This window comes from Accipiter gentilis, chromosome 5 (assembly GCF_929443795.1).
Source record: "Accipiter gentilis chromosome 5, bAccGen1.1, whole genome shotgun sequence".
Taxonomy (NCBI): domain Eukaryota; kingdom Metazoa; phylum Chordata; class Aves; order Accipitriformes; family Accipitridae; genus Astur; species Astur gentilis.
The window spans coordinates 41,838,276-41,851,458 of NC_064884.1; the positions used below are offsets into that span (position 1 = coordinate 41,838,276).

The window sequence follows — 13,183 nt, forward strand, 5'->3', positions numbered from 1 at the left end:
ACCAAAAACAAACAAAACAAAACAAAGAAACAAACAACAAAAAAACCAAACCAAAAAAGCTTGGGAAAAAAAGTATTGTTGGCACTTGCTGCCAGCCATTCCATTTGGGTTCACCACTTACCAGTAAATCCCTGGCTGAGACGTTATGAAAGTGATATTGCACTTAGGAAGTCATTTTTATAACCTGTCTTTAATTTGGTCCTTTTGCTAAAAATTGCAGTCACTGCTTACTTTATTATACCATTGGGCGCAAGAGAAACATTTTCAGATGGAGAATACTTAAAATACCCAAACAAAAGCTCAATTCAAAATACTGTTTTTTGACTTGGTCGATGTATGCCTGTCAAATTTATGGGCATATAAACAAAATCATAAAGCGATTGATTAAATGGACTTGTTTCTGAAAGAAAAACACATGCCTCTACTTTAAGAGTTAAAAAGACACAAGTCTGACCAGAGTAGGGTCCCTTTGAGGACTCTGGAATCTGAGATCTGTGGGCTGTTGCTTTTGCAGGAGTTAGAGAAAGCTGGTATTGGAGAAGAGAGAAGTCGGTGCCTATTCAGGTTTTCTGAGGCAGTATTAAAGACTTTAACCTTTTGCGCATGTGGATGGCAATAAAATTTTTGGCATGATTAAAACCTGTAGATCTTTTAGCCCAAAGGTATAATATATGTGTATGTGTGTATAACAAAACAGTTGTTTACACCAAAACAAGAGCAATAATAAGGGAAGTAAACATTCTGTTTTTTTACTCAAGGTATGCTCCGGATAAGGTAAGTACTTTTTCAGTGGGCTTACATCACAACAAACAGCGCGAGTTGTGATGTAAAAATAAAAATAATAATAATTTAAAAAAAAAAGCTGTGGTAGTAAAGTGCTTGTCTGCCCCATTTTGCTTTGTTTGGCTGGTTATGAGTGGATTAAAGATATGTTTTTTTTAAAAAAAATCTCCAGCATAGTTTGATTAGTTCAAAGTCAATTTTCTTCGCAACTAGTCCTTTTCACAGCTTACAGATGACACTGAGTGCTAGAGCATCTCTCTGCAGGAGCTGGGGAAGCAGGTGCTTGACCACCTGGCCTGGACCAGGGGGTCGTTTTGGATGAAAGAAGTTTGGCTTCTGTGCCATGCTTCTCGGTCAGCTTTCCTCACTCTTGGGAAGGGACAAAAGTTGGTGGGAGGGAGGCTTCCACATCTTTTACAGGGCAGTCCTAATCAATCGTTAATGTGGTAGAGCAGTAAAATGTATTTAATAGCTTTTTCACTTGCATCAGAAGATGAGGAGTATGTATTGCCTGATGTGGAAGCATTGAGGGGAAGGTTCATTTCTCAAGTCCTGTCCTAGGACTTGTCATGGTTGAACATTAACCACAAGAATATTTTATGTGACCAGTTAATGTTCAGAAAATACCATTTATCAGTACTCAGGGGTGGATTTAACTGTATCCAGTTTGGAGCTGAGAAGCAGGTTTGGCTGTAAGCTGTGAGAATGGCTTGTGTTTGGTTCACTGTAGCTTTCTGGTCTCTGCACTCCAAGGCAAGATCTCTAACCACCCAAACCCAATGTGTAAAGCGAGCTGTGGTAATGGACTGGCTGCTGACCACCTGTGTGTGTGTTCCTCTTACAGGGAGGACAGATCCCATCCCTATTGTCGTCAAGTACGATGTCATGGGCATGGGGCGGATGGAAATGGAGGTAAGCTTGCCTGGCTCCTGCCCTGCACCTGGTCACTCCTTGCATGCCTCCTGGGGAGTTGATAGGGAAGAAACTTAGAAGTGAGAATTTGTGCATCAAAGGTAGATAAAAACTTGCTCTTAAATCACACAGTAAGAAAACACCACTTCTCAAAATACATACTCTGTTTACCCATGGGTACCTGAGTTCTGAGGTCTGAATGCTACCTGAAATTCCTGGGCTTTGTGATTTCACTCCCACAAAGTTGAGGTTGCTGTTGGCAGTGGACAGGCCGGCCAGGAGCCTCCATTTTGGAAGGATTAAAAAATCATTTTGCATGTGGGTTACGTTGTGGGATGACAAAACAGGGAAAGTGAAGTAAAATATGCAAAGATTCTGTTTCAAATCTCATCTTTTTTCAATTACACATTCTGGCAGTCTCAGTAGTGCTAAGTATTTATGGGACAAATTGCATCTCTCTCTTTTTTTTTTTTTTTTTAAAAAAAAAGCTTGACTATGCCGAAGATGCCACTGAGCGGAGGCGTGTACTGGAGGTGGAGAAAGAAGACACAGAGGAGCTGAGGCAGAAATACAAGGTACTGAAATGGGGGCATTAACATCAAAGTTCCTGTGGGCTGAGTGGGAGAGGATTTGTTCTGATAGGACAGAGCTCTTCTTGTTAGGCTGCAGTAATGGCAGTAGGAATTAAGTATTCTTGGGTTTTGTCATTGTTGAGATTATTTATATTTTAATGAACTGGTTATTCACTTCCTGGAATTAACCTTGATGTTTGTTTAGCTGCTTTAGAGCTACAGGATAGCAGCAGGGCTTTCTCTGTGTGCTTTGCTCCTGTTCTGAAAAGAACAGTCCTAGGGTAAGCAGAATATTTCCTTCCCTAGACCCAGGGCTGCCAAATTTTTCTAGTGAAACTGCCACGTTGTCAGTGCAAAATCTGTAGATGCAAATGTTAGATGGGCAGTTATCTGCTGGAAGTGGAGTAGAACTTCTGTTGTTATTGAGCAAGCAGTAAGTAGAGCATTATGATGTTGTTGCATAAATGCTGCTTTCTTTGAAAAGGTAGGACATGGCTCTGGTTTTGAGAAATTGATGGGCTAGATCTCTTTGGAAGAATTTCTCAGGCAGCATTAAAAAAAATAATATGTGTGTATGCTGTATTTCTCTAGGGTTTACAAAAGCTGTGGGTTTTTTGTAAGCCAAAGACTGTTATCTTTTTAATGATAAAAATGGGCCATCGTGTTGTCATTGAGCATGACATGTTGGGGCATACTTGGATTAGCTGTAACTGAGTTCTCTGTGGAGACATGGTCTTTGCTAGTTGTTTAACCCACTCTTCCACTTACCAGCCTGTAAAGTACATCAAGTCTTAGGAAAGCGTGCTTGTTTAATTGTTCTGAGATTTGAGAAGTACCAGGCTTGAAGAAGAGCCCTAGACATTAAAGTGTCAGTTTTGCATAAATTTTAATTCTTTGAGGAATAATGGAAAAGTAGTTTCAATTCCATTAAAATTAAACATAACCATGGCAAATCTAAAATTCCATTTCATCAGTTCAATAGTTAATACTGCAAGCAGTTTGTTCAGCTACAAAAACGTATAGTCTCCTTTCCTGATTTTTTTTATTTTTTTTGTTAAGCTGAGACCTTGACTTGCTTGGTAATTGAATTGCTGGTATATTTGTTAATTTAAAAATAAAAGCCATTGTAATTACTTTTAAAGCTAATTATTAGTTTGGAGCTGAATGCAGTTAATGATCTTTTCTGGCACACTTTAAAGTACAAGCGTGCTTTTAAATGGGCTTATGCAGCCAGTGCTGAACAGTTCCTCTACATTCAGGTGCACATTCTCTTTGAAGATGTTTCTCCTTTCTACGTCCAGGTGCACGTTCTCCTTGATGATGTCTCTCCTTTTTGTTGTTTTTAATCTCTTGCTGGGTGGCATGCTGCTTACACCCTACAAAGGGAAGGTTTGGCTGTGACGTTGGCCATTCTCGGGCAGCGTGTGGCCAAAAGCCTGGATCCCTTTCTGCAGCAAACCCCCAGCTGCAATGCTGGGTGTCTTCAGACAGCAGCTGTTGAGTACAAAGTATTGCTTCATTTCAGAGTGGTTGGTAGGAGCTCTTGTGTGAACTGCATGTAATGATGTTGTACCTCAGGTCTGCAATGTGATTTACGATAAAATTCTTGGGTTTTGCAGTTGTCTTTTCAAATACAGTTGAATGTGTGTTGCTCTCTGAGACTGTTTTGTCTTCCTGCCATTATTCAGCACAGATTTTTTTCAGGAGCTCTGTGGAGCAGTAGCAGTCTCTCCCAACTCAGATGTGTTTTTATTAGCATGCTTTATCGTTAGGCTCTTGCATTTCTGTATTTATCTGTGAAAAATATCTGCAAGCGTAATTTTTTCATTGCTCTGCAGGAGTCCATTATGTAATTGCCAACTGTGGCCGCATCCTGATTAGCCATTCAGTGAGTCTCAAAGGAATTTCAGATAATTCTGCAACCAAGAAGCAAGCAAGAAATGTTCTTTAATTCTCTTCTTCTGTAAAGATTCTGATCATTCAAATGGCTGTGTTTTCATTGTTTAGCCACAGGATGCTTTCTGAAAAAACCTACACATGGCGCAGGAAGCTTGTTCAGGGTTTCAGAGGAACTTTAAATGTCATTGTTCTGTGGATCTCACGCTGCTCTGTTTTCCTTTCTTGTCTTCCTGGGGACCTGCTTCAGGCTCAAACCTCTAGATAGTTTTTTGTTGATTTTTTTTTTTCTTCTTAACAAGGGCCTCTGGTAATAGATGGAAGCAGGAAATTGAAATAGATTTTTTTTTTTTTATTTAGAAGTGCTTTAAATTGAAAAAAACTTTTAGCACTAGAATTTTTCAGATATTCCCCCCCCCCCCCCCGTAGTTGAAATTTTTGACATTAATTTTGCATTATAAAAAACGTGCTCAACAATATTATTTTAATGTAATTTTGATGTGGTAACTGGGAGATAAACCATATTGCCTTGAACACGATCTTATAGAAAAAGAAAAAAGCTTTCGTAGTATATCTTAAATGTTTGCTAGCTCCTCTTGCTAATGCAAGGAAATTTCCCATAAGAAGTTTGTACTGAAGATGGAAACTCTTAAACTCTTAAGTGCTTTTTCTCAAATGTTAGGCTCTTTTTTCTTATATAATTTCTCTTTATTCCAGTTGAAATGCATACAGTAAATAGCTATATGGGGTATGGTGATGTTAGTACAGCGTACTTTGTAATGCAGCATTTGTAGCTTTTTTTTTTAGCATGCATCAGCGTAAGTGCTTCCATCTTGTTGAGGTAAATGTTCCTCAGCTTTCTTGTAAACAGTGGTGATGTTTTATTAATTTTGCTGGTGGGATTGTAATTGAAGTGGCCTGGCTAGGGGAAGAAGCTGCTTAGCCCTGAGATTACTGTGTGTCTCAGCATCAGATGCATTTCGGAGACCCCCCTGCCCTGGCTGCTGAGCACCCCCAGGTCCGCATCAGCTGTGGCTGTGCCCTGGGGACAAGGCTTGTGGAGCTGCACAGGCTCACTCCCAGCACTTGGGACTTCAAGCCATTACAGCCACTTGAGGGACGGGGATTTCTAGAGAGTTCCAGAGCTTTTTGACTCTGCCAATCCAAAAGCTGCTACTTTTCCTTATAGCAAAAGAGGGGAGGACATGACTGTTGCCAATTTAGACACCTCATCTTTGCTTGGAAGTTTGGTTTTGCATCGATACAAATGTTGAATTGTATAGGGAAAAAAAAAATACTGTCAGCAACCTCTAAGGCGGTCTCCCTCCCCCTCTTTTATTAAATGGCAACTACCTGTACCCACTCACTCCCAGTGTAATCGCTGTATTTGAGCTCAGCTTAATGGACAGCATTGCTCCTGGGAACATTTCACTGACTGAAAAATCACACTGAAGTGAATTAGGCTCAACACTTTCTGAACTGTGCTTTCCCAGCCGCTGATCTGTGTTCCTCCCTATTGAATTGCAGACAAACTGAGATCAAGCAGACATCTGTTAGCACTCAAAATGGAGGAAGTATCAGCATTTAAAGTTCTAAGATTCCATTCCAAAAGCAGTGATCTTCCTTGGTTTGATGTGTATTTTGTGTATCTTATGCGGGCAGGCAGCTGCCAGTTTGTTCATGTGTTAGCGTGAGGCTTTGAACCTCTCTTTTTTTTTATCTCAGACTATCCAGCAGGCTCTCCTCTTGCAGCTGCAAAACTGCCTTCCTGCCATCAGCACTAGATTTCTTTTTTTAAGCAGTCTCCTTTTACTGATCCCTCTGCTAATGACAAGATTGTGTTCTATCTTAGGAAACTGAATCAAAGCTAGGTTGGTAGTATTGCAAAGTTATCCTTCATACCTCTAGATTTGCAAAGACTGGTCAGCTTAATAAATATAATCATAGGTCTATGCTGAGGTTTTCTAAAGGACTATTTTTCCTTAAAGGACTAGTTGATCATCTTCCAGTTTGTTTTACAGGAAGTTTAACAGAAGTATTTTTTTGTTAATTTTGCAGGATTATGTTGATAAAGAAAAAGCAATTGCCAAGGCTTTGGAAGATCTCAGAGCAAACTTCTACTGTGAACTCTGTGACAAGCAGTATCAAAAGCATCAAGAGTTTGACAACCACATAAACTCTTACGATCATGCTCACAAGCAGGTAAACAAGTGTTGATAGCACAGTTCATGAATTTTATATTCATTGCAGCAATCTTGTTTGTGGTTAATACTTTGAATTTCCCCAGTGTATCTGTTTTCCTTATAGCCCCAGGAAGAGGTGTTTTATGTCACTGGTTAAGATTCTTATGCCCACCATACATTTAAAACAACCCCAAAACAACAGACAAAAAACCCCAACCCACGGCTGGCATCAAGGAGCCTGGTTTTGAATGACCCATGGGCAGGAATGGGCTGCTGTTAAACTGGGAAGAGTACATGTGGACGTGGATGGCTTCCAGTTTGCATCAGTTTTTGACACAGTACAACTTCGGAGCCTGATATGCCACGTGTGCATTTTAATACTTTAGTCTGTGCTCTGTCAGGTTACTGAAAAACAGACTAGGAAATAATGGGCTGTGTCAAAGGAATCATAAAAAAGAAGCACTTTCCAAATTCTCTAACCATCAGGAGAAGGTGGATTCAGAATCTTTGTGGAACTGACTTTGGTCCCAAGGTAGGGATGTACCGTAGTATCTACATGATACTTCATGCTGCACAGTAAATAATAAGTGTGTGTGTTAGCCTGATCTATTTGACCACTTGAAGCTGCTAAATGAGATGTTAAACGTACAGCAGGTAGCAGTGTTGTGCTCACCCGGAGATGAAATTGCTCAAAGGAGTTTTTTTGATATTCCTAGTCGTAAGTTCTAACAATACAATCATTAAAATGCTGATAACTTCTGGAAGATGTGCTGTAGAGTACTACATCTTGCAAAAATAGCAGTGAAGCAACAGCTTAAAAACAAGAATATGGCATTACAGAGTATGATTTATCCCCCACCCCGCCCCGCGTATTAAGTATAGGATATGATAGTTCAAAGTAGATTCACTAAGGGAGTCTTAACAGGAAGTCTCATGGCAGGGTAATTTCTGTTTGAGTACTGTGACAAATTGTAGCTTAATAGAAGTAAAAGCAGAAATTAATTCATTTACTTTGTATTGGGAAAATGGGCTGCTTTGACTGAGCTGGTGGCACAGTCATGACACCTGATAGCAGTGTACTTTAGATAAAGTTTTCCATCAACTTGGTTGAAACTTGAGTGCAATTACATGCATCTATTTAGGAGGTGGAAAGACCTGTTTGTGTCACATTCTTACAGTGTGGTGATGCAGTATGATTATGTCAACTCTTGTTTAAAGCCCTTGGATGATTAATAGGGGGACTGACACGAGATTGGCAAGCTGAGAGTTTTTCTAGCATCTAGAGATGCTGTGGAAGAAGAAACAAACCTGTGGAAAGCCACCACCCCTCATTGGTATAAAAGGACTCATCAGTAGGGGTGCAAGACGAGTGACCTGAAAGAAAAATGTCTTGGGAACACAGAGGCTGGTATAATCTTTTCACTGGTAGAAAGGATTTGGGGGTTGCTTGGTACTGCTGATTATTTTTAAAGGAATTTATGTTCTTGGATAATTTGCATCCATGGCAGTGACTTCAGGCAGGCTTTGGAGAAAATGAGACTTCAAACTCTTGCTGCGTCACCCAGCATTAATTTCTAGTTATGCAGGGATTTAAACAAAGAAGCAATCATGCTTTGCTTAGGGAAAAAATTGCTTGTCCAGCTTTGTCATGCTGAAATGTGTGTCACCCTGTTGGGTCAGTGTTCAGTAAGTGAACTTGAAACTGCCTAGAAATAATGAAGGTAAATTTGCATAAGTAACACTATCTCACTTCTGTTGTTCATTACTGCTCAAGATAGGCTCATTTCTAACACTCTATTCTAAATTTTAAGGTAGTTCAAAAAAACAAACATGCTGTGCTTTTCATAATATGTTGCACATTGATGTTTCATATTTTGCCTCTCTGGACAAGAAGGCAAGGTTACGTAAAGGCTAACGTAAATTTTTTGAGGAAAAACATAAAGTTTTCTTAAAAGTAGGCTAATCAGTAGGCTTTGTTGGAAAGATGAGACATTATGGTATCCTAGATAATTACAGCAGACCGGCTTGGTATATATTACCTGCAATGTTTTGTCTTCTCAGTGGTAATTCTTGAGGCAACAGTGCTTCATTTTTGCCTTTTTCTTAGCTTGTTGAACAGATTTCCATGGGATCGCTTTTGCTTTTAAGTATTTTTAGTTACACGACATTGAAGTGTTTGCTTATTCCTTCTGTGGCTCAGTGAGCATTAGGCTGTCCCTGTAAATAGATGTTCCATCCTCAGATCCCTTTCCGCTCCCGAGTTATAAAGACACTGTCTTGTATTCCAGGAAGGAACTCAGGATTATTGCGAAACAGGGACGATAGGTAAGTGTATTGATCCCTACCGGATAAATTTTTGGGCCCACCAACTTGTCAACACCAAACAATTAAAGGGGAGGTTTTATTATTATTTCCTGACTATACTGGTTTCATACAGTATTCAGATTTATCTGAATCAACCTCAACACCAAGTTTCTATCCAAAAGGCAGTGTTTCTAGATAACCTTAACTGGGAAAATAATCTTCAATTTATTATCACAAACCATTGGCCTGTTTAAGTCATTGTATTTTAAACATCTTGTTGGAGGTGTGCAATGTTGTTCTCTAGATTTTTTTTTAATTAGGTTGATACTTGAAATGAGAAGTACAGATGTTTTAAAGAACAGTAACCCTATCTATTCACCAAACAGTCAGTCCCTCTCAGGGGAAGCCAGAGGACTAAAAGCAATTTGCGTTCATATAGATGGCACTGCAAGAAGAAAAATAAACTCAGTTCCCTTAAAGATCTTTCAGTGGGCAACTGAAAAAGGCTGTAACCATAGATGTCATAACTTTTTGTACCCTGGAAAGCTACTGATATCTTTAATGGGGTTTTTTTTAGCTGTAAGATCTTGAGCCTGGCAACTAGACGGACTGGCAGCTTATGAAGGACCCCTGCCTCTGATGTTGCACAGTCCTAACTGTCAACAGTGATAGTAATTAACAGAAAAAAGCAAAAGAAGACAAGTGCAAAAGAAGGCAAATGTAGGAAGAAAACTTCTCCTGCAGCTAGCGAGGAGCTTGGGTAGTGAAGATGTACCTGGTGTATTTTTGTGCTGCTTTCCTGCAGATATGTGATGTCCAGATGCTTGAGAGTTCCCGCAGTCCTAGAATACTCTGGGCTTAGTGAGAATGTATCCTTAGGGTATTACATCTGAGTGGGCCCTCAATTCAGTTTTGAGTTTTGACATCAAGATAGAATACTTCATGTTAGATTTCCATGAAGATGAATGTGAGTCACCTTATTTGGGCTTGTACCCAGTTTGCGTATTCATATCAAATAAACTGAATTTGTACTGCCCATCACTTAGAGCAGCTTGCAAAAATTGTTACAGTTGGAATTATCTTAAATGTAAGTAACATAGCATTTATAGTCAGCTTTTACTGTTCTTTGGGGTTTTTTTTTTAGTTCATCCAAGAACAAACTTATAGAATCTCATATATGGTCACCTCTTTCCTGCTAGCATGCCTGATGAAGGGTTGAGCTGTTTACTGAGTCACTGACCCAACAGAATAAAAACATTCACCTTCTGAATTCAGTGTGAAAAACAAACATGTTCCTGTGTGAACTTTTGCCAGGTTAACTGTGAGAACACTAACCAGTATTGAAATGCAGTCTTTTATGTAGCTTTCATTTTATTTGTTTCTAAATATGTGGCATTTTGGAGGTATAGATGATTAATTCTGCATAGCTTCTCTTTATAAAAAGGCAAAGGGAATGTATTTCCATAAAAAAGCTCTTTGGGAAAGAGGATGGAACTAAGAACTGAAACTATAGGTCGGCAGTTCTCTTCATGCCCTAATTATCTGGATCTTTGCTTCAAATGCCGATGGGGAGGGATCTGTTAAAGCACAATAAAATTACCAATGCAGTCACTGCTGTGGTTGATGAGTACTCTAAATCCAAACCCTGAACTTTCTGGTTTGGGAAGAATTGGACTTGTGCTTTTCAAAAACTTGCATCTTCAAGCACATCTTGAATGTAGAAGACTGAAGAGAGAATCTCCAAGATACTTGGTGTTACATGGGAGGCTTTTCTACTCTAGAAATGCTTTACCCTCAAAAAACCCACAGTATTTTTCTTAACCCAGTTTTAGCTGTTCAGCTTTCATTTGCTGATGGCACACACGTTTGGAGAAGACAACTTACACATGGAGAGTATTTGGTAAAATAAGTCTTCCCGGTGCAAGGCCTGAACATTGCGATTACAAGCGACGCTAGCCTCCTGAAGGGCAGGCAGACTTGTTTTGTTGGTTATCTGTGATGCATTAATGTGTGGTATATTTTCCTAAGTTGAAAATGAGGTGTCAGGGAAGAAATTAAGATGAAATAGAACTGCAGTTGTGTGCCATTTCCCCTCTGCTCTTTTCACTTCATTTACGAGCATGCAAAGAATGTTGATTACCAAAAATAAGCAGGGCTTTTGTTCTCACTTATATAAAATTATAAAGGTTGCCATCCTTTGAGCTCGTATTTAGCTAATGGTGTAGTTCACTCCCAGAAGCTTTTGTGGCAAAGAATCGAGCATACGTCAAAAGTTCAGAAAGCCAGAAATCTGCTGGCTTGTAATGAAAAGTACATTATTATTTTATTTAGTAGGGATTGGCAGAGAGACTTGTGAACAATAGCAGGGGAGGAGTAGGCTCTAATGCTATTGTGCTGTCACATGAGCTGCCTCCTGTCTCAAGCCAATGCAGAAATCTCACTGTACGTGGATCCAGTCTGTCCCTCTCTCCTGAATATAAGGTTTGTCATAAAAGTCTCAGATCTTCAGGTCTAGTAAAGCAGTGTAGTGGAGTGCTTTTTTTATTCTGAGAATAACATGATCTTTTTCTGCTCTGCAATTTTAGGCAAAGAATGCCTCTCAAATGGGCCTCAGTTCAGTGAAATTGCATGGCTTTGTCAACTTAGACTGAGACAATCCATTTACCACTGGTCCTGAGGCTGAAAAGCAATACACTCCAGTTCGGTACTGGGGAGGTCTTACCTCGATACCATCTCACCAGCAAAATCTCATGCACGATTGCCACAGTGTGTGCTGAGTTTTTTCCTGTTAACAGCAGTTTCTGAATCCTGATCATCCCCCTCTTTAACCACTTCCACATGTCCGTGATGGGCTATCTCTAGAGCTTTTAAATGACACCGGAGCGCAGCTTATTTAAGCCGATTTGAAGAGAATTGTAAGGTAATGGCATTGTATGCCAATTTGGCCCCTTCTGAGCTATGCAGTGATCAGGAGATAATCCATTATTGTAGCCTCTTTGTGCTGGAGTACTGAGGTAGCTGCAGATTTTATAGAAAACCTGTTCTTTAAGAGCTCGATTTGCACTCCCATTGAAATTTAGAGACTTCTTAGCAATTTTATTAGAAACAAGACTGAAAACTTAAAATACTATTCTTTGTTACGAAGCTGAGGTGGGCGGCAGCTATTAATAAAACACAATACCAAGCTGAAGGAAGGCTTGAGGTAGTGAAGTACTGCTTCTAGCATGCAGAAATTTGGACAAACTTCAAGTGATTTATTTCCTTACTTGCTGGTCGCTGGGCTTACAGATGTGGCCCTTCTTATAGGTGAAGTAATAAACCAGCAGAATAATATTTCTTGGCTTCATGGTCACTATCATCCTACAGTTTGTAAATGCATTGCTGCTTAGATAAACCACCCGCTTCCTCAGAAAACGCACTGCTTTCCCTCAAAAAATGCTTCCTAATTTTGAAATCCTATAGTAGCATGAAGCTATATGTTTGATTTAATACAGGTTGGTGTCTCTGATCTTGTTGCAGAAATTATACTCTTGCTGAGCACTGTGGGAAGACTTAAAAAGGCTGGTTTCACCTCAAGAAAATGGGTTCCCAGGGTTCCTTTTCCTTAGTTGGTGGGGAGAAGCTCCCTGAGAATGATTGAGTGGCTACATTAAATTCTTGTTTAAATTTCTTTGCTGTGTTGGGGGGAAGGGGCAGCTGTGCGACTTGCCTCCTGCAGCTGTCCAGCCTCTGTGAACACCCACACATATGGTGCAGTCCAAAAAGTAATTTAGAGATTTGGAGGATTAGAATAATGAACGCTTGCCTAAGGATTAGATGGAAATTTCTTTAGTGTAAGCCTAGCTTAAATATTGATTTAGTTCAGATAGCTTTCTGTGAAGGCTGAGATGTGGAGTATGCTGAAAAGCATTTCATTGCTTTGATATACTCCTTTTACAACTGTGAAATTGTACTTCAGGCTTTTAATTGCTTTCTCCTGGTTAGGTTTGGGGGAGGAGGGTAGGCAGTAGTTAACTGGTTATCCACTGTTCTTTGTGTGGATAAATTACTGGATTCAGTTATGCACTTGGAACAATTAGCGAGGTAACAGTTACTCTGTCAGGGTATTTTGAAAAGTTCTGGCTATTTTAAAAGTTCAGTGCTGATCAGCTGCCTGCAAACGTACCCTTCTGCATCTATTCCTGTAGTGATTTGTTTTTACAGATGAGCAATCTGGTCTTCTGTCGTCCCTCATTCCCCTACCCCAGGTTGCGTTTATGTAAGATAATGCAGTCCAGCCAGGTTTCTTGGAACTGGGCTCATTGCAAACTTGAGAAATCATTTCTGAAGATAGATGCATCATTTTAGGTCAGTCAAAGATGCTGAGCTTTGTTATGTTAAATATTTTACATTTTGTATTCCCCAGGAGATAGCATGGTGCAGTTGTGGAGATTTTTTTCTGTCTTAAACTTACCCAGCAAGACCCTTCTTCCTTCTGGTCCCTATGCTACAGAAACTCAGCCTTAAGATCTCTTAGTTTTTTGTAATGTCAGC

At 39.8% G+C, this 13,183-nt stretch overlaps 1 protein-coding gene across 5 annotated transcripts in view; it reads left to right on the top strand.

Moving 5' to 3' along the window:
- GPATCH8 (G-patch domain containing 8) overlaps positions 1–13,183 on the top strand; it is a 57,200-nt gene that overhangs the window by 35,533 nt on the left and 8,484 nt on the right. For 4 of the 5 annotated variants that reach the window (XM_049799538.1, XM_049799541.1, XM_049799540.1 and 1 more), the window contains 4 exons: positions 1,628–1,695; positions 2,184–2,270; positions 6,222–6,365; positions 8,635–8,671. In XM_049799538.1, the coding sequence (XP_049655495.1) occupies positions 1,628–1,695; positions 2,184–2,270; positions 6,222–6,365; positions 8,635–8,671 (336 nt within the window). The remainder of the gene's footprint in view (positions 1–1,627; positions 1,696–2,183; positions 2,271–6,221; positions 6,366–8,634; positions 8,672–13,183) is intronic. The other variant, XM_049799539.1, reaches the window with a different exon arrangement.